Source organism: Gobio gobio (genome assembly GCF_949357685.1).
Source record: "Gobio gobio genome assembly, chromosome: 10".
NCBI lineage: Eukaryota > Metazoa > Chordata > Actinopteri > Cypriniformes > Gobionidae > Gobio > Gobio gobio.
Window position 1 is genome coordinate 34,126,629 of NC_137116.1, and position 20,747 is coordinate 34,147,375.

Consider the following 20,747-nt stretch of genomic DNA (forward strand, 5'->3'; position numbering starts at 1 on the left):
CGATATTTTCCGTGATAACAAGCCCAACCTTCCTTTGTATTTACCATAGATTTCTTCTGTAGTGCTGTAATTCATACAGTTTCCATCTTTATCTCTTTTCCGAGTGAATTTCCTTTCTCTCCGTTCCATCAGTCTTTTCATTCTCTTCTTCGCTCATCTCTTTGAAGAGGGTTACCCCCCCACCCCCCCTTCCTAAATTCAAGGCTTCAGACTCGCTCTCTTGGTTTGTTGTTCTTCCCCGCTGTCCATTTATCATTTTCTCTGAGTCACTCTATCTCTCTTGTATCAAGACAAAGAGAGTCGCTCTATACAATAACCCGACCTGCACAAAGACTCCTCTGTAGCCTCTGGATCAAATATAGCAGCACTTCAACAAATTTAGCAGCATCCATTCATTTTCTGGAATGCTTTTATGAAAGATCGCCTGTTTTGTTTAAAGATGGAAGATGCTCAGCTTGAAGCAACCCTTTTTGTGAATTGATGTCATGTATTGTTTCCATGGACACTAAAAGCATATTTATGTCATTGTAATGTTACTATTATTTAGAGTTTTAATTTTCATGTTGAACAAGTTACATCTTTGACTGAAAAATGGTGTTGCATTTTACATTTAAGGCTGTTTAAATGGCATGATCTTTTTCTTCATTCAGGTTGGTGACTTTAGAAAACAGCCCTGCCATCACCCCTGAGCTTCTGAGGATCTTCCAAAATATGTCTGCCCTACTTGGTAAGTAGATGTCTCTGAATTTGTTTTTCTTTAATGGCTCGCGATTATTTAATGGTACGATTTGGGACCGTAAACCCTGATCCGGCTTGTGCTTCCACCGTCAACAGTAGCCTTATGATAGGTGTGGTGTAGCGATTGACGACATTCTCGCACGAAGAAGAAAGCGTCATAGTCAACAACAGTGGAGGACATACGGCAGATCTTGTTCTTGCTTCTTGGCATGTGGCTGTTTGTCACAAGACGACACACTTTGTTTGCGCCAAGGCTGCAGGCTGCAAGGAAAAACAGCTGAAAAAGTATGTGCAAGTGATGATTCTCTGTCAACCAATCAACCAAAAAAGTGGTACAATACAGTTTGGAAATAGGGTACCATTCACAACTTCTGACAATGGAAACAGCAAAAATTGCATACTGTACTGAACCATAACGCTCAGTGGAAACGAGCCATAAGTGTCTGGTTTCTTTTTTTATTACGGATCTAGCTAAAAGCCAGTGCCAATGTAACTGTCCGTAATATTGGACATGCCCTGAACATGCCCTGACATGCCCTGAAATGCCCTGAAATGCAGTTCACAGACTTTTCCATCTGAATTCATCATATCAATTAGTTGACCTCAATCTTTTTCTTTTTTTTTACGGTATCCACCATTTTCTTACACCTCATGACGCTTTGTACCAATTCTGGTAAGAACCATTAAACTGTAAACAATTAGCAAAAGGTCCACTCTATGAATGCAGTAATAAGCATTTTCAAAGAACTATGAACTTATTCTATAAATTACTACCACAGACCATGAATAACCCGACTACTTCCGCCACAATATTACGGACATGTCAAATATCAGTGTAGTAATATGTCTGTATTATGTAGTTGCAAAAATGTTAATTTAATTGCAACTTTGAGTGATAATATTTCAATGTGATTTCTGTCATTTTAACATATTGTGTTTAACTGCTTTAGAAACATTCCATTAACATTGCTTATAGAGATTAGAATTGAAAAGGGGAGACATACATTTCAAAGCATCTGTGTGAAAACAAACCTGGAAAGAGACATTGAGGATCTGGAGATAAAATTCTTGTTATACCACGTCACATTAAATTACCAAGCGTTACTTTATTCTCTTGAAGTCTGAACATGAAGGGAATTGTACAGCGCATTCAGTCAAACCGACGGATATGGGGTTTTTTGTAGCGCAACCTTATGATTTGAAATGATTTGTTTCAGTCTTTTTTTAGTGGAACTTCCCCAAACCGGAAGTGCCTCCCATAATCTCGTTAGGAAAAAGGTGGATAATTTGCCCTTATTTGTCCTTATTTGCTCACCCTTGTTCCAAATGAATGCGACTTTCTTTTTTTCTTTGGAACACAAAAGGTGAAACGTATCCTGGCCACTCTTTTTAGTATAATGGAAGTGAATGAGGACTTGAATAGTTAAGCTCCAAAAAGGATGCAAAAGCACTTTTGAAGGATTATGAAAGTGATCCATATGACTTGTGTGCTATATTTTAAGATTTCTGAAGCTTTGTCAGAAAGGCAGACTTTTTATTCACTAAACATTGTAACATCTGGTCGTTTTTGTGTGTTCATGAGAGAAGTACTGAGATCTGAATTGTTTATTTGAGTCATATCACTTCACTGTGATACTTGTAGTTCAAAGAGTGACTTTTGGGCTTCATAAGACAAAGTACAATACGTATGTTTTATGGACAACATTTTTAAAAAAATTGGGGGGGGGGGGGGGGGGGGTGTCCTTTTAAAGCTTGAAGCCAGTATTATTATTTATTTCTTGGAACATGAAAAGAGCGTCACACAGGTTTGGAAAAGCATGAGGGTGATTTTAAAAGATTTTTTTATTATTATTATTTTTTTATTATTACTTTGAGTTAACTGTCCTTTTTAAGTTTGCTGTTTATATAGATCAACCTAAAAGCCATTTTAATGTCGAATGGCTCTGAAATGCAGTTTACTGACTTTTTCCTGCTGAAATTCCGGTGCCGATCTTAATTCATCCTCTTCAATTTTCTCAATTCTTGTTGGCTGAATATTAACTAAGTTGACGTCAATCCTGTAATGAAATGGGTTTTTTAAATTTCAAGTCAGATTGATTGTCAATCAGCAGCTTACTTATGATGTAGTTCTTTTATTCATGAGGGTGAGCAGAGGCCAATTTCATATTCTAGTTGATAGTTGTTCAGCTTTTTATTCTGCTTCGTGGTTGTCTCTTGCTCTTGTAGCTTTAATTCACTTGAATGTTATTTTGGTTGTAATAGGACTGTTTCTCGGACGTGAATAGGATGATTTTCAGACCGACTGAGGCGACGCAAAAATTGCTGGTTTTGCTTCCCTGGGGTTGTATTAGAATTAGATAATTAATAGTTTGATTGGGGCACTGTAATTAAATATGCTTGCATCACCGCCTCCTAGCCTCTGGGAAATGTCACACAGAAGTTTTCGCTGGAGAGGAGCCGTTCAAGCGTAAGGCCAACACCTCTCATAACCTTGGGTGTTCAGATGGATGCATAGTCGTCGGAGTCGAGGGATGGGAGAGGTCAGTACGAGAGAGAGAATAAGAGAAAGAGCTTCATTAAAGCATCTGCTGGCGCATTGAAATGCAAAGAGAGGCGGCTGATAGAAGCGATTTTTCCATTTGCATGCTCATTTCTCCTATCCTCGTCTCTTTCAGGTGCTGATGGTAATATTAGCACAAGGGGCCTGTTAAGACCCAGTCTCTTTTATCCATTGTTCAGGGAGCTTGTTAAGAAAAAAAAAAATTACATTTCTCTCCATGGAATGGAATGAGGATGGCCTCTGACCGGAAATGAGTCTGTATCATCTAGAGATGTCGAAAGTACTGGTACTTAGGGACAAACTTGATACTAAGATCTAAAAATATAGCCTACCAACATTAAGGCCGGGACACCGAAGTTTTTTTCGGTGTGTTCCGCACCGCTGGGGGTTTTTAGGGCCAATACGCCATGTTGAAACACCTTCGGTGAGGTGAGAACTCTGCTGCTCTGAAAACAAGTGCTGCTTTGTTTACAGTTTGTATATCTGCAGTCCTAGTTTCCTTTTTTGAATAAAGAAAATAGGCTATTAATACCTGCTGATATAGACAGTTATTTTCTTACATGCAGAACACAAATGCTAGTTGACAGTCACAAGTAGTCCTTTTGTTGTGCTAAAGAGCAGCTTTTTGTCCGAGACGCGAGGCGACAACACAATTAGCTTTCGTCGCCGCTAGTGATAATGTGACTGAGCGCATCAGTGGTCAAAATTTGTGTGTACGCTAGATATTAGTCTTATCCTCAGACATCACGCCCACGGACCATTGGCTGAACGTATGATGCATATGACAAACTTATCTGGAAACACTTCAGGAGTTTCAAAGTTGTCATCTGGTTGAATTCTACTGGATGTCTGCAAGACGTGTGTGTTGTGTTCTTTAACGATCTGCCTGGAAACAAATGCCATGACGCCAGACTCGTGTTTATAACTGTGATAATGAGCGCTTACCAGGATCAACTAAACGCTGGATTTTCAAAAAATTATGTGAAGTTTGCGGCTCCATTGTTGCAGTAAACTTGAAAAAAATTAATAAATGAACAATATGTTGATTACATTTTTTTACCCTAAATGGGGCGACGTATCCTGGGGGATACAAACATTTGAGAGGCTGTGGGGAGAGGGAATGGGAATGTAATGGGAAATCTACTCGCCTTCAGATAAAAGTTGATATATTTCACATATTTACATATTTTACCCTTTTTAGGATTAAAACTAATATTTATATTTTATTTTATGTCCGTTTTTATTTCAATTAACATACATGTTTTAATAGTTTTAGTTTTACCTTTAGTTTGCCTATTATGTCATTATTAATCAAACAACATCGATGAAAAACACACCACTTAGTGTATTTTTTCATTCTTCATTGCTGTTGATTGATTGCTTTTTAATTTGTTGTACATTTAGATTATAATTGTCGTCATCGAACACTCAAAGTTAATCTTTAAAAACACTAATAAATTAATAACTCTGTTAAATGCAATCTTTAGCAATTCTCAGGATGTATATCCATTTTTCTTGATGTACATTATAATTTTGTGATGCCTAAATTCACAGTAAGCTTGTGAACCAATTGTTTTGTATAGAATTCTAATATCGGCCCATTATCGGTTATAGGTCATAACATGAAAATAATTGCTTATTTGATGGCTTTTGAGTAGTTGGTGTTCGGAACTAAATCACAGATGTCTCTGGTATTGATATTGTTTACATTGTGACAACCCTAGTATATCATCTCAGTGGCTGAAATTTCTTTTTTCTGTGCAATCTGGTATTTATTGCAGTATGGCTTTTACCAGTGTGTAGTGGGACAAGAGATGTAAAAAAAAAAAACTACTCCCAGAATGTGAAAAGAAAAAGTTTCTGGTTGTCGCCTGCAGGCAGCACTCTTGCAATCACGCGCGCACCGTTCAGGCCAGCTTATCTGCCTGGATGATGAAATCTCATCATCTGTTGTAACTCGGTGTTCTTAGCGCTGTTCAACAGGGGAGCAGATCTCTAGCTGTGCCCCCAACAGCTCACTTCCCTCATCTCTCACTGCTCACAGCTCCTCACCTGCTGAGGTCTGGGATGAGAGGCTCCTGCTACGGCCCTCCTGCTGACTACACTACTGTCTTTCTCTCATCTAGAGCGTGTGTGTGATGCCGAGCTGGTTTAGCGTGGCTCTGCCATTTGCTTAATGGCTTTAATAGTACATTTAGCTTTTGAATGTGGAATTTAGTCACTTGAATCTGTAATTACTTGAAAAATTCTATTTAATAATTTCATCATTTCCTTTTTTTTATTAAAATCAAAAGTACTTACGCTGGAAGCATGATGCAAGAAATGTGAAGCTTAAAATCACAGAAATTCAGAAATAGATTTATTCTCTTATTTGTGTTATTTATTTGAGCTGTGGAGTAGTTTAAATCATTTTTATAGTCCATTTAGCATTGCTTTATTATAGAGACAAAGTTGTAAAATTACAATATTGCATTACTCCATTAAAAAGTAACTAATTAAGTTACTTAGTAACGTTTTAAGAAAAGTAATGTTACGTTACTTTTGTGTTACTTTTTCTCACCTGGGGCCCGTTCTTCGTACCTCGCTAACTCAGTTAGCCGGATTTGATTGTTGACGATTTGGCATGATCTTGGATTGTTTGGTTCTTCGACGCTCATCCTGGACTTGCTGTCATAGCAACAGGTCCGTTAGCTTAAACCTGCTCGCGAGCAGGCTTATTTCATGTAAACAGGATTAGATTGCATCTTGAGGTAATACTTAAAATCTGTCCCAGCCACCGCTACTTTATTACAAGAGTTCATTACTGAACCAGGGGTAATAATAATCATTTTAAATAATAATAATATACAAATTTTAAATTGTATATGTATATGAGAATGTATATAATATTATAATGTTGTGTATAATACTATAGACACAGCCACTTGATTAAGCGATTTATTTGTGATGGAATAATTACTTTATAATTTTATTGGAAGTTTGCACACATGTTGTACAGTTAATCTGAGCCGTACATTAATTTAAGTGACGGATATTATGGGATGGCTTGATGCAGCGCAGGAGATGCAGAGAATTTGATCTTGACCCTTAAGAAACTTTAATACTGTCACGTTACAAATCTGCTTCAAATTGAATTAAAAATTGAATTACAACATTGAAATAAAAATGTAAAGGGTGTACAAATACTGTATAAAATCGAAAATATAAATAATTGGTAATCATGTAAAAAAAACATTTATCATTGATCTATTATAACTTTTATGTTGGTTTGGTCGTTTAGCTGTTTCCTTATAAAGGTCCAGATATTCGTGGGTTTTTTTGTGTAATTTGCCAAGTTTTTTGCCAGGTGGCTTTTTTAATTATATGATGTCATTACGTTGCGCTCTTGACGCCAGCCAATCGCTGCATTGCTGATCATGGTTTCGAGTATCGATGCATCTGCCCTCTTCAGGGAAAACAAGAACGCGCAGAGATCTTAGATCATTTAATCCAGATATTTTAATCCAATCCGCAAATTCGTTTGAAGAATCAAATTAGCCAGACATCAGTTATCACGATTAAAAGATCTGGGATCTGTCAAATCATCTCAGATGTATTAAGCGAGGTACGAAGAACGGGCCCCTGGGCTGGGCTTGTTTGTTGTGTTTCCGTTTTTTTTTATATAACTAAAAAGTTCTATTTTTGTGCAAATATAAAAGCCTCTTCATATTGAAATTGAAATAATAAGCCTCGGGCTGAGGTAAAAATGCAAATTGACGCATGTACAGTAGAGGGCACAGCTCAAACAAACCTTTCAGCTGTAGTGCCATTCTGGATAATGGAAGAATAGGATGCAGGAAAAAAAGTTTTACAAGTAAAAACAAAAAAAGAAAAAAAAAATTCTCATGGTTTAACTGAATCATCGAAGGTCAGCAGCAAGACATTTGTCAATAAAGGTAGATTAAATGCATACAAATATTAGTTTTATTTAACATTTAATTATTGGAGGTTTGCATAGTATTCTGATTTTGCATTTGACTGATTTTATTCATTTCGAGGAGTACTGAATCTTTATTGTGGAAGTGAGATGAATAAATGCTCACATTTAGTCTAGAATTACAATAACATGTTTACACACATTTACTCTCGTTTTTTCTCAACATGGGGACAGGAGAGCTGTCAGTCAAATAAATGTGAAAGTCACTTGAGTTACTTTTTTGAAAAAGTAACTCAGTTATTTTGTTGTAAAAGTAATGTCACTTTACTAGCTACTTGAAAAAGTAATCTGATTACATAACTCAAGTTACCAACACTGCCCTTCAGTATATACAGTATAATAGGCTGTATCCTTTTTGTAAAGTTCATAAGGACAGACTATAAACTAAGGGTGCGTTCACACTTGTAGTTCGGTTCGTTTGGTCCGGACCAAAAAACAAAACATATAGCCCTGGTCCGCTTAGCGTTCACACTGCCATTTTTAACAGCGAACCTAAAGTTACCGAACCAAAGGCATAGGGATATGGTCAAAACCTGATTGGTCGGCTTTTATGACGTATATTTCGCGACGGAGCTTGCTTACCGAACATTCAAAACAATGCTGTGTACTGGATTAAACGCGATCATTTTATGTGTGTACATATGGTTTTATTTTTACCAGCTAAGAACTCACGAAGAGCTCATAAAATGTTCAAAACATTCAAAACAGCACCAGGTTTCCTTCCAGAAACGAAGATCTGCATATACTGATGAGGCACTTTACGTTACCTCCTCGTTGCGCAACGTTTGCCCTCTACTAATTCTGGATACACCGATCTTTCCATGTCGTCAAATCAGCTGACTTATAGCCACATTTTGTAACAGCACGTCCTGTTTTTGGTTTGTTTACATGTCTTTGGTCCGTGTTGCATTCATTTATCAATCGAACCACACCAGAGTTCGTTTGGAAGTGGACCGAGACCCATCTTTTTAGCGGTCTCGGTCCGCTTGTTTGGTGTGCACCAGGGTTCGTATGGCAGCGTTCACATATGTTCAAATGAACCGCACTAGCCGAGCAATCGCACCAGGGTTCGTTTTAATCAAACCGAACATGACAAGTGTGAACGCACCCTAAGAAATCAATATATAGAAGTATATTATATAGACATTTGGGGCATTTTCCCGGACAGAGATTAAGCCTAGTCCTAGACTAAAATGGCCCTTTAAACCAGATTAACAGAAATCTGATTTCTCTGTCATGGTTTTAAATAGTCCTGGTCATAGTGTAGTCTAAAGTTTAATAATCTGATTTCCTGGAGGAAGGCTAGAGCTACTCCAGGACTAAATTGAGGTATAAAGTAAACCTACCAGGATGTAGGTTTAACTTCAGATTAACGCTGTGTTTCAAAGAAGACACATGCAGTACTTGGATACATACAGTCATGGTCCGAATTATTGGCACCCTTGGCAAATAGGAACAAAAAATTCACAAAAACCTAACCTTTCATTGAAGTAAAACAACTGAAAATGGGGGAAAATACATGGGGGAAAATGGGGGAAAATATCATTATGAAAGGTTTTCTCTAATACACAATGGCCACAATTGATGGCACCCTTTTATTCAATACTTTTTGCAATTCTTTTACCAAGATAACAGCTCAGATTCTTCTCCTACAATGCCTGATGAGTTTGGAGAACACCTGACAAGAGATCAGAGACCATTCCTCCATACAAAATCTCTCTGGATCCTTCAGATTCCCAAGTCCATGTTGATACACTTTCCTTTCAATAGGGTTTTTCAAAAGGGTTCAGGTCTTTTTTTTATTTTTTTTTTATTTTTTGAAATTCCCTTTATAACATTTATAGCAGATGCGGACAGATTTAGAATTTTTTTAAATCTGTTGCTATTTGCTTCCATGATGCCCTGTATCTGAACAAGTATTAACCCTGTATGGTTTGAAATAGACATTTGCACACTAAATAAACTTTTTCTTACTATTTTTTTTTTTTTTTTACTTACTAATAAAGTAAGAGTACCAATAATTGTGGCCAATGTGTATTAGAGAAAAACACATATACACAGGTATTCCTTTTTCTTTTATTCAACAGCTGATGTGTGCAGTATTTTCTCTTGTTTGCAGTCTTTTTCCGATGCCATTGTTTTCCCTGGATTTGCATGCAATTTTAAGCTTTTCTTGATTCATTTCATGTTTTATAGGCAACCTCTGTCGTGCTAATTCAGATAAGCACAGTTGGTTTAAAAATTAATCTTGTTTGTTTTAGTTCATACTTAGTCCAGGTGTTAGTAATCTGTACTTAATCTGTGGATTTTTAAAGTAATCTGCTAACCTAGATAGTTATTTTTATTGTTGCTGATTTATTTGAGTTGGATATCTACTGTAAATGTTAGTGTGAAGAAGAAAATAACAAAAAACTTTTAGCTATCAATCTTCATATGCGATCGACATCTGTAATGCGTATCTTTGCTCACTCCTTTGAAGGTATCTTGAGTAAAACGGCTCTATATTTAACAAAGCACATATCAGAAGCGTTTTACAGAATATGGAAGTTGCTAATTAGATTCTACTTGCGGACTGCAGTCAGGGATTGAGTTTTTGAAAAATGGATGAAAAAATTGTAGCACCTCTAAGAACACATTTGATATTAATTGTAATATGTAATGTGTAATGAGTGGTACTATTTAGTTTGTTGGTTTGGTGCTTTACACATTTAATGAGTGGTACTTTTCCCGTAACCCACATTGGGTTTAGAGTCTATAATGGAAATGTTGACTCTTGGTTAAATAAGATTTTTAGAAATGTAATGAACTTCTCTATTTGGGACAGCAGAGATTTATTAGTGGTGTAAATACTTATTCTCAGACATACACAACAGAAATCCCATAACAAGTAAACTTAGGGCAATGAGATTTGCCTTTTTAAATGCCAAATCGTTTGCAGCAGTTTGAACAGAATTTCGTACCCATTTGTGTGGCTATTTCAATAGCACCGGTGAATGTCTGAAATGCCATCGGGATGATGCCTAAGCCTGTTTGCTTTACTTACAGCAGTTCACAGTGGCAGGAAGGTCATTGCTTTTTCAAGAAATATGTTTCTATAGTGAGTTATTTCACTGTTACTGATGGCAGCGGTTGATGATCTTGACAGCGCTGGAATTGTCCCTCCCTCCACCCCCAGGTTTATCAGGCCTGCAGTAGAAACGCTCACTGAATTGTCTTTTTTTTTTGTTGTTGACCCCAGCAGCAAAAGCCCATAGATTTTCTCAAACCAAATGTGACTTCACCTCATGGACGTTTCAACGACCCTTTGACTGATTTTTATTCAGTGGAAGAGGTGAAAGAACATTTCTCGACTGCCAAAGTTTTAGTCTGTCTCACTTGAAACTGCTGAGCGTGCCCTTGTTTGTGTGTTTTTCATACTTGCGGCTGTTCGTTACTGCCAGGAAAAATAACGAGGCCCGTGTTCCCGATATGCTGAGAAACGCTTTTCACGCTAAAGATATGCTGTTTGTCTGGATTTCATCTGATTATGGGACGCTCCATCTGCCTCTTTGACCATCTCTTGGGTGAATTGTGTTTTTTTTTTTTTTTTTTTTTTTTTTTTTTTGTGCTTTGATGCTCAGGCTGTTAGTAGTGTTTATTGGCAGTGTCAAAGAGTCGTAGCCACAAGCCTTTAGCAAAGATCAGTGCCCGTGAGAGATGCTAGTAATGGAGCGGCATCTACATTTCATAACAATCCCTTAGAGGCAAAAAAAAATCTAGTTTTCTTTAAGGACTAAACTTTTAGAAGCGCCACTCAAACTAATATCAACAAGGGGCTGTGTACAAAGACGGAATCTGTAGGACTACCACTTATGTGAAAACAAAACGCAATTCCTGTTTTTAAACCTCAGGAGACACTTTTATTAATAGAGCTCTGGAATACAAGCGTTTTTTATGATGTATCGTGATGCTGATTTGAACGATTCTGCATTGATGCATAAAAACAAAAGAATCTTTTAAAAATGTAATTAAAGGCACAATATGTACGATTATTGGATTAAAATATCCAAAAACCTCTAGAACAGAGTGTTATATATTTTGTTGACTTGTGTACTTGCATTATCCCAGATGTTTCAAAGAATGTTTAAATCCAGAGAAATAAGCGGACATCCATGTGTCACCTATCAGTGAAATCATACCTGCCTTTCCCGCAATTTCCGTTTTATTTTGTAGAAATGATGGTAACACCAAAGACACTTTAATATGTTATATGTTTTATTAGACAAGCGAACAATTGTTTGAATATATTTATTGACAGAAAACGAATTATTGTACATTAATACAGCATTTTCTCCGTCATACAATGTTTTAAAATTAATTGCATGCTATTTAGCAACACAAGCCACCCAACATTTATTATTATGATATTCTAATATCGTTCTAGCTTACTGCACTGTGTCTCAAGTGTCTCATAGCAGCCGCGGAGCGAACGCACAGAGTAACGTTATAACATCATTTTTCAACCCACTCAAATGTATCTAATATGATAAAACAGCGCTGCATTACCCCACATACGCATGAGCGGAAGAAGCCACGCTCTCATTAGCAATAGCTTCAGAAACTTCATTCAGCTCCCACAGCACTCGGCCATGCTCTGCTTCATACTACAGTAACGTCAATAATCTCATCCATGAACATGATTTCTGCCCGCGTCTCGTCTGCTTCTTTTCCACCGGCTGTGAGGTGAAGACGACATCTCCCATGAATCCATGCTCAATCTCGCCGTCATCAAGCTATGCCTTTGTTTTGAATAGGCAACCTCTAACTGCAAAAAACTAATTTGCGTGGCTTTAAACAGGCCTGTCATACATATTTATGTACTTTCACGCTTTAGATTAGGGTCCAGTTCTCACTATTACCTAACTTTAGAAAAAATGTGAAACGAGCTTTGATGACATCACTTTTTTTGTCTGTCTGTCTATCTCTCTCGTTGTCTCTCTCTGTATCTGTCATTCCATGTATCAGTTTGTCTATCAACATTTATCTATCCATGATCCATCACTTTTTTCTGTCTGTCAATTTCTTTTTGTCTGTCTGTGTATCTGTCTATCTCTTTTCTGTCTGTCTATATTTTTTTCTGCATGTCTATCGCTCTCCATCATCCATCCTTCCAGCCTTCCATCCATCCATTGTTCTAATTAGCTATCTCTTTTCTGTCCATCTGTCGCTTTTTTGGTCTGTCTATAACTCTATCTCTAACTCTCTATCTGTCATTTTGTTTATCTGTTTGTCCTTCCGTCCATCTATTTGTCTGTCTTTCTGGCTGTCTAGTATATGTATAATAGAAGACACACACGCGCGTATATATGTATATGTATACTTTTGGCATCCCTGTTCATGAAAAATGCCTCTTATTTCAGTTAACATATAAATAAAACATTACGATTAAATTAAAGCTCAAGGTCTTGTCTAGGTGTTGCTCTTAGCCGGTCATGTTTTTCCAAAACGTTCAGTCTCATTTGTTTCCAGTCACAAGATCTGATTTACAGTTAGACTGAATGACTTAAAATATGTGCATTTAGAGAAATCTGAGATGTCTTTTGTCTTGCATGTCCTGTATGTATATTCATAACAATAGACTGCACAGGGAAGATAGTCTATAATCATCATAACAATGATGGCCAAAATCTGGATCACTTTAATATCCTACTGGCAGAAATAGCCTTTTTTTCTTATCAAAAATTTCATTTCTCTGAACGAAAAGATTACTGTGTCCCCTATCAGTTGAACATGCACTTCTAATATGCAGAGAAGAGTAAAAAAAAAAAAAAAAACTTTATGCCCTTTAGCTTTTCATGAAAAGCATAAAAAAAGCCTATGTGGTTTCAACACTACGTGCTTAAAAGCACTTGCAAGGAAACAATTGAGAGAATCACACCATACATATTGAAATGCAATTTACATAATTTTCTCTACAAAAGAAATTTTTCGCACAGGTGGGGCTCTTCACAGGGTACTTCTAATTCTCTACTCCAGTTAAATTAATGTAGCATTATCATCACCTCTGTGAAAGCCGCTGGATGCATATATAAAGCATTTGGTCTGTTTACAGTGATGGCAAATAGATTGTTCGAGTTTGTTTTATAAATGTTAGCTTAATGTTGACCGGTCCAATCTTAAAACCTGACACAGATTTTCTTATGCACATTGATTTTGTTGATATTTCGTATTGTTAAGCTAATGTGTTTACTCCTAATGTATAACATTGGGTTCATTGCCTCAAGCTATAGCTTACATGTGACCTTTTTCGGAAATAATTGAATGACAAAAATCCACTGAGGCTTGGGTTGGTTCTTCAAGCTTTTCTTGATTTAATGTCAGTGAAAAACAATGGCAGCCGTGTGGAAGATTTATAGAATTTATTTTGTTTCATTTTCACATCTAAATGCATTATCAGTGCCCTGCACACATCTGCTGACAGGTTATTTATTTATTAATTTTTTTGCCTTCATGCCTCTGGGCGCTTTGGGCTTGGCCCTTGGCCGTCTGCACTCTTGAGCACTCAACAATTCTGAAGGCCTCGGATCAGCTTTTAATGTCTTAATGAAGCAAGGAACAATGGCTGAATATTAAAAGCATGTTAGCTGGCACGAGGGATGAAATTGAGATTTGTTTCACTTCGGTGCACAAGCAAGACCTTGTATCTGTCCCTCATTGTCCTTAAGCATTTAAACAGTCACATAGCTTAATGGTAAGAACTATTCTGTTTTTTTTATTTTCACGTGAAATTCCACTACTACTTTTTCACAGTAATTAAAAAAGAAAAAAAATTATTGTGAGTGAAGTTGAATAGATTAAACATTTTTTTTATTTTGTTCTTTAATTTGCCTGCGGCGCTTTAGAAATGATACGATTTAAAGGGTTAGTTCACCCAAAAATGAAAATTCTGTCATTAATTACTCACCCTCATGTCGTTCGAGACCCGTAAGACCTCCGTTCATATTCGGAACACAAATGAAGATATTTTTGTTGAAAGCTGATGGCTGAGAAAGGCTTCAGATAGGCCTCCATTGGCATGCAGTACACTTATACTCCCAAGACCGATAAAAGGCACTTAAAACATCGTTACAAAGTCCATCTCACCACAGTGACTCTACAATAATCTTACGATGCGACGACAATAGTTTTTGTGCGCAAAAAAAATCAAAACACCTTTTTCCAACTTGTTACTGCCTTCCGTGTGTGCCTCCACGACGCATGCGTGAGAATATGACTCAGATCCGGCGTTCGGACAGATGACCCAGAAGCGATTTGTTTACAATCAGAGGAAGACGCTCCGTATCTAAGCTGTTGAATTCTACATTGGTCGTGCTTTAGGCCTCGGCGTAGTGCTCAAAATGGGGCTTAAGTTTGCATTTCATGGATTCCCGAACCCCGGCGCTACGTCATATTCTCGCGCATGCGTCGTGGAGGCACACGCGGAAGGCAATAACAAGCTGGATAAAGGTGTTATTTTGATTTTTTTTGTGCACAAAAACTATTGTCGTCGCATCGTAAGATTATTGTAGAGTCACTGTGGTGAGATGGACTTTGTAACGACATTTTAAGTGCCTTTTATCGGTCTTGGGAGTATAAGTGTACTGAATGCCAATGGAGGCCTATCTGAAGCCTTTCTCAGCCATCAGCTTTCAACAAAAATATCTTCATTTGTGTTCCGAATATGAACGGAGGTCTTACGGGTGTCGAACGACATAAGGGTGAGTAATTAATGACAGAATTTTCATTTTTGGGTGAACTAACCCTTTAAGTAAGGAATAATTGACTTGTTGAATTATTACAAAAATAATGCACACCCGAGGTGCTAATGCAGCCATGAAGCGGAGTGGCCGTTACACATCGGGTGTGCATTATTTTTCGAATAATTCCCGGAGTCAATTATTCCACTTATGCTACGGTTACCACACCTCAAAACATTGTTCAGATGATGTATTTCAAGACATTTGTCAGGTTTTTGTCCTTAAAACTCTATTGTGTGTAGGACTCATTTCTTATGCATCAAAGCCTTCGTTGCTAATTCCAGAATGTCATTTTAGAGCTAGTAACAGAGGCTTGAGCCATTGATAGCAGACTAATGCAGTTATTCATGCAGTTATATGAGAGAGAGAGAGAGAGAGAGAGAGAGAGAGAGAGAGAGAGAGAATGTAAATTACCAGTCTGTGTGTCTCTCAACAGTGCTCGGTTTTTAAGTGTCTCACGCCATTGTATAAAATTATAATAGTAGTTCTATTAACATTATATTTTAAACTATTTCTCTCCGGCCAGCCATTGTGTGCATGTCTATCCGCATCCTAAGAAATGGTTTTGGGGTCATGAGAACCCATAAGTTGGCTAGTTGTTCAGGTTAACAACTCAGTTTTAAAAATATGCAGTTGTAATTATTTATATTGCAGTGCAGTTAATATTGTTAGCTCATGTCTGATAATTGCCTGCTCTTTTTCTCATTTGTAATTTGCGTTCAATGAGTGGCTAGTAAATGTATAAAAGTAAATGTTTTTCTACTCTTCAAATTACATTACTTTATAATTTATTTCTTTTGACCAGTAATGCACTTTCCTTAAGATTTAAGTACTTAAAAAGAAAGTGGTCCATAGTTAATTAGTAAAGGCCATTTGATAGCCATTCAGGTTTCTTATACAGCCTATATAAAACTGACATGAAACCAGAAAAAACAAAAAAAAGATTTGAAATAGCTGAATAGCACAATGTTCAATCATGCCTTAATGGACTGGTCATTATATTCTCAGAGGGAGCAGGGTTTAGTCAGAGCAGGATTAGCTCATAATTCAGTCTGACTGCATTAGTCAAAGAATTCCCAGCTAATTATTATATTTGAATACAAGCTCCACAAATGTTCATTTTAAAGATCCCTGTGGCATCAATAATAGATTTCAGAGAATCTTAGCACTTTGTTCTTACCCAGAAAAAGTCTTTTATAATACACAGATTTAGCTTTTGTGGTTCTCCAAGGCATCTTTACACTAAATAACTACAGTGATGGCAATGAATGCAGACATTACGATTGTGTTTGCTAGCTTGTAATTTTATTTTGATTTATATGAGTGCCATTGTCACAGTTTAATTGACATCACACTATTCTGTCAGACATTGCCAGGTTTTCGAACAAAAAAAAAAAACAAGCTTTGAAAGGGATGACGAATAGCAGCTGTGTTAACAACGCATATCTGATATTAATTGCAGTTGGACTGATTTATTCTGTGCTACCAGACCTGCAAATGGCACGAGATCAGTATTTTTCCATTATGGGCTCCAACTCCATGTGGCCTCCTGAAATGTTGACACTTAGCTTAATAAGGTTTTCAGGAATGTAATTCACTTCTCACTTTGTGACAGTAGAAATTCATTAGTGTTGTAAATACTCCTGCTATGGCATTAGTAATATATGTATCACTTCAGAGTTTAGCATAAAGAAAACCCAGGCATTTTTTCTGAAACGCATTTATACCTTTGTTTATTCTCAGGTTATTACATGAAAACTGATCATTATTAAAAATAAAAAATTCTATATTTAAGTTGCAATGATTTATATACATTTTTCAAAAGAGTTGACTGTCCCACAACTGTCATTTTCATCACAGGATGCTATTAAACAATATATACCGATCCGGCATAACATTATGAACTGAATAATGACAGGTGAAGTGAATAACACTGATTATCTCTTCATCACGTCACCCTGTTAGTGGGTGTGCAGCAAGTGAACATTTTGTCCTCAAAGTTGATGTGTTAGAAGCAGGAAAAATGGGCAGGCGTAAGGATTTGAGTGAGTTTGACAAGGGCCAAATTGTGATGGCTAGACTGGGTCAGAGCATCTCCAAAACTGCAGCTCTTGTGGGGTGTTCCCGGAATGTTGCCGTCAGTATCTATCAAAAGTGGTCCAAGGAAGGAACAGTGGTGAACCGGCGACAGGGTCATGGGCTGCAAAGGGTCATTTGATGCACGTGGGGAGCAAAGTCTGGCCCGTGTGGTCCGATCAAACAGACGAGCTACTGTAGCTCAAATTGCTCAAGAAGTTAATGCTGGTTCTGATAGAAAGGTGTCAGAATACACAGTGCATTGCAGTTTGTTGCATATATAGCCGCAGACCAGTTAGGGTGCCCATGCTGAGCCCTGTCCACTGACGTAAGTGCCAACAGTGGGCATGTGAGTATCAGAACTGGACCACAGGGCAATGGAAGAAGGGGGCCTGGTCGGATGAATCATGTTTTCTTTTACATCACGTGGATGTAAAATGGGGGGGGTAATGAACTCTTATTATAAAAATAACGTTTTTAACATTTATTTATTTAAATTAATGTATTTACCTTTTTGGTAAGGAGACCTCAGAACTCTGAAACCAGAATGTAGTTTTTGTTTCATTTAAAATTGTCCATGTGGCAAAAAAGGGCCATAGTTGAAGAAACACCCAGGATTATATCATCTGCTTTGGCTTTATTGATGGAAAATAAAGTTTTAAATAAATGAAAATTGGTGGAAACCACAGCATCAGCTACTCCACTTATATTAATTGAAATGGTACATTAACTCAGATTCATTTACCCATAGTCTGAAAAATCACTGCTGACTAATTGTGAGAGAGTATGATTGTAAGTATGTGCATGTGCCCTGTTGAAATTTTTTTCTCTGTACTTCAGCTCATTTTATTTCTCTGTGTAATAACAGTGTTCATGGCACACTTGTACGGCGCTCTAGAGGCTGAGCAGAGCTGCCGTTCTTCTGTTGACATCAATATTCATGGACTGCACGAGATGGTAGAAATTAAATTGTTTCGTACCCTATCATCGCTAGACGTCTGCGAATCGCGGCGAGGGGAAGCGTGGGAGCTTCAGAAACCATTTCATTTGTTTATTGTAAAATGGGAACAATTTTAATTTTATTCAATTCATTTGAACTCCAAGCAGTCTGCGGACAGTGTTCTCATGATGTGCGGTATGAAGAGGAAGCGTAAAGTGCTCTTGTACAGGAAATAGACCACTCGACACTGTTGAACAAATCCCATTTCAGAAAAACCAGCTGCTTTATCTGAACAGTGTCAGAATATATATATGTGTATATGTATATGTTTGTGTGTGTACTTGTGTGTGTGTGTGTGTGTGTGTGTGTGTGTGTGTGTGTGTGTGTGTGTGTGTGTGTGTGTGTGTGTGTGTGTGTGTGTGTGTGTGTGTGTGTGTGTGTGTGTGTGTGTGTGTGTGTGTGTGTGTGTGTGTGTGTGTGTGTGTGTGTGTGTGTGTGTGTGTGTGTGTGTGTGTGTGTGTGTGTGTGTGTGTGTGTGTGTGTGTGTCTGCCCACACATGGATGGATGGATGGATGGATGGATGGATGGATGGATGGATGAATGAATTCCTTCAAAATACCTACTGGATTTTCACTGGCGATCTGTGTATTTTTCTGTCCATCCTGCTGTTGAAGGGGCTTGTGATGTTGCGTTTGAACTTAACCAGCTCAGAAAAGCAATTTTATCTTCAGATCATCAGATGTGGATGGCAGTAGTGCTGTGTGTGTCACCGAGAGGTTGTGCAGAATAGAGACCCTCTTGACCTTAGAAAAGTACAAAACACGCTGCGGTTCCAGGCACAATTGAAGCAGTGATTCTGCCATCTCTCATTACTGTTAACAATATAAGGGTCACCCCATCCTAAAGCCCTTGGAATTCACCCCAAATCCTGTTCAGCCTTTGAGACATTTTGCACCACTTTTTCAGCTGAGGTCACCATGGCTTTGTGCAAGGTCATCTGCAAAGGGAAGCTGGGACAGTTGGCCTTTGCGGTGTCCTGATTTTCACAGTAACCAACTGAAAATCATGCAAATAGATATTAAACTCATATTTAACAGGATAAAAGCCACAGTTCAGTTCAAGCTCAATGAGATCAGCTTCAGCATCTAATTGAAAATACTGCGTCAAGGTGATTATTGGATTCCGCTGCACAGGGACGTCACTAGGATTGGAAGACAGAGGGGGCTTAGCCCCCAGGGTATTTGTAACTTGCGTTTGCAAAATCTTTGCGCTCACATCTAGATCTACACTTATGTCAACAACCAGTCAAGAAACCAAGATGTTAACAAGTAAAACGTGACAGACATATCCTCTTCTTTCATTTCTACTCTGTTAAAGAAAAGTTACTGTAATGTTAGCTTTTAGACACATCAAAGCTGCATGGGGGAATTTACTTAGGCCAGACTTTGCTCCTGATGAGTTACTATAAGCAATGACTTAAATGCTATCTGTCTGCTCATGTAAATGTATGATAAAGTAATAGCATACTATATCTAATTCCTCTCTATATAAGATAAGTTGTCCACAGAATGCTAGTTAATTACACAGAACCGCATGTATTCAACCCATTTTTGAGCTAAAATACAAATATACAGCTAAACCTATACAAATACCACAGCTGTACAATTTTCACACCCTTTACTAAATTTACCCTATAGAAAAGCCTAATGACATGACATTATTTAATATTTGAATCACAGCTTATATAGTGTTTTGACATCCACAACCCGAGTGCATTTTACCTCAAACTTGCGACTAGTTAACTTTCTAAAGTAGCAATCGCTTCTCGGGTCGACATTAACACACTGACAAAATTATATTTTTATACCACTTTTTAATGTGTGATTGTGTAAAGGTGTTCACGAGATACCAACCTTTCGTGAACTTGTTTTCAACGTCGAACACTCGTTCTCATGGAGACGCGGTGTGTGTGTGTGGGGCGCGTATGTGAGAGAGTGTGTGGGGCGTGTATTTGAGAGAGAGCATGAGTGAGAGACGCAGGGAAAGGAAATGCAGCTGAACGTTATTTGCTCTATAAAAGACTTTGATAAAGATGAAAACTAAGGACATTTAATATATAATTTTAGTTAGTTTTGCCAAACACACATTACAGATTTGGTTAGTTATTGTTTTTTTGTAATGCCTCTTTTTTTTTTTTTTCAGTTAACGACAACCCACCTAGTTTTCGTTTTTTTTTCCGTTAACTATTATAACCTTGGTAACGACGAGACGAGATGAATCCTCCAGTTACTTGCAGTTACTTGCTCCGGTCTGCAACGCTTTGAAAACTGCCACAGTTCACACCAATGCAACGAGACGCGGTGCATCATCTTGATAGCACAAAAACTCTTTGTACTTCTGTCCAACTTCCGACTTTTCGGCAATTTTTTGTAGCTGGATATATATCATTTGTTGCGTCTAAATATGAATGAGGATACGGTTATTAATAAATCAAATTGTTATTGTTGTTCTTATTATCATTTAGGGGGGCTTAGGAACATTTTGGGGTAGCTTCAGCCCCCCTAAAATAGGCCTAACGACGTCCCTGCCATAGCATGTCCCAATACTTTTGGCAATATAGTGTATATACATGCACACTTTTTTATATTATACATACATATATACATACACACTCCTGGGCA

At 37.6% G+C, this 20,747-nt stretch overlaps 1 protein-coding gene across 1 annotated transcript in view; it reads left to right on the forward strand.

Moving 5' to 3' along the window:
- ipo11 (importin 11) overlaps window positions 1-20,747 on the forward strand; it is a 232,764-nt gene that overhangs the window by 142,898 nt on the left and 69,119 nt on the right. Inside the window, exon 22 of the mRNA XM_079826503.1 lies at window positions 651-727. Within this exon, the coding sequence (XP_079682629.1) occupies window positions 651-727 (77 nt within the window). The remainder of the gene's footprint in view (window positions 1-650; window positions 728-20,747) is intronic.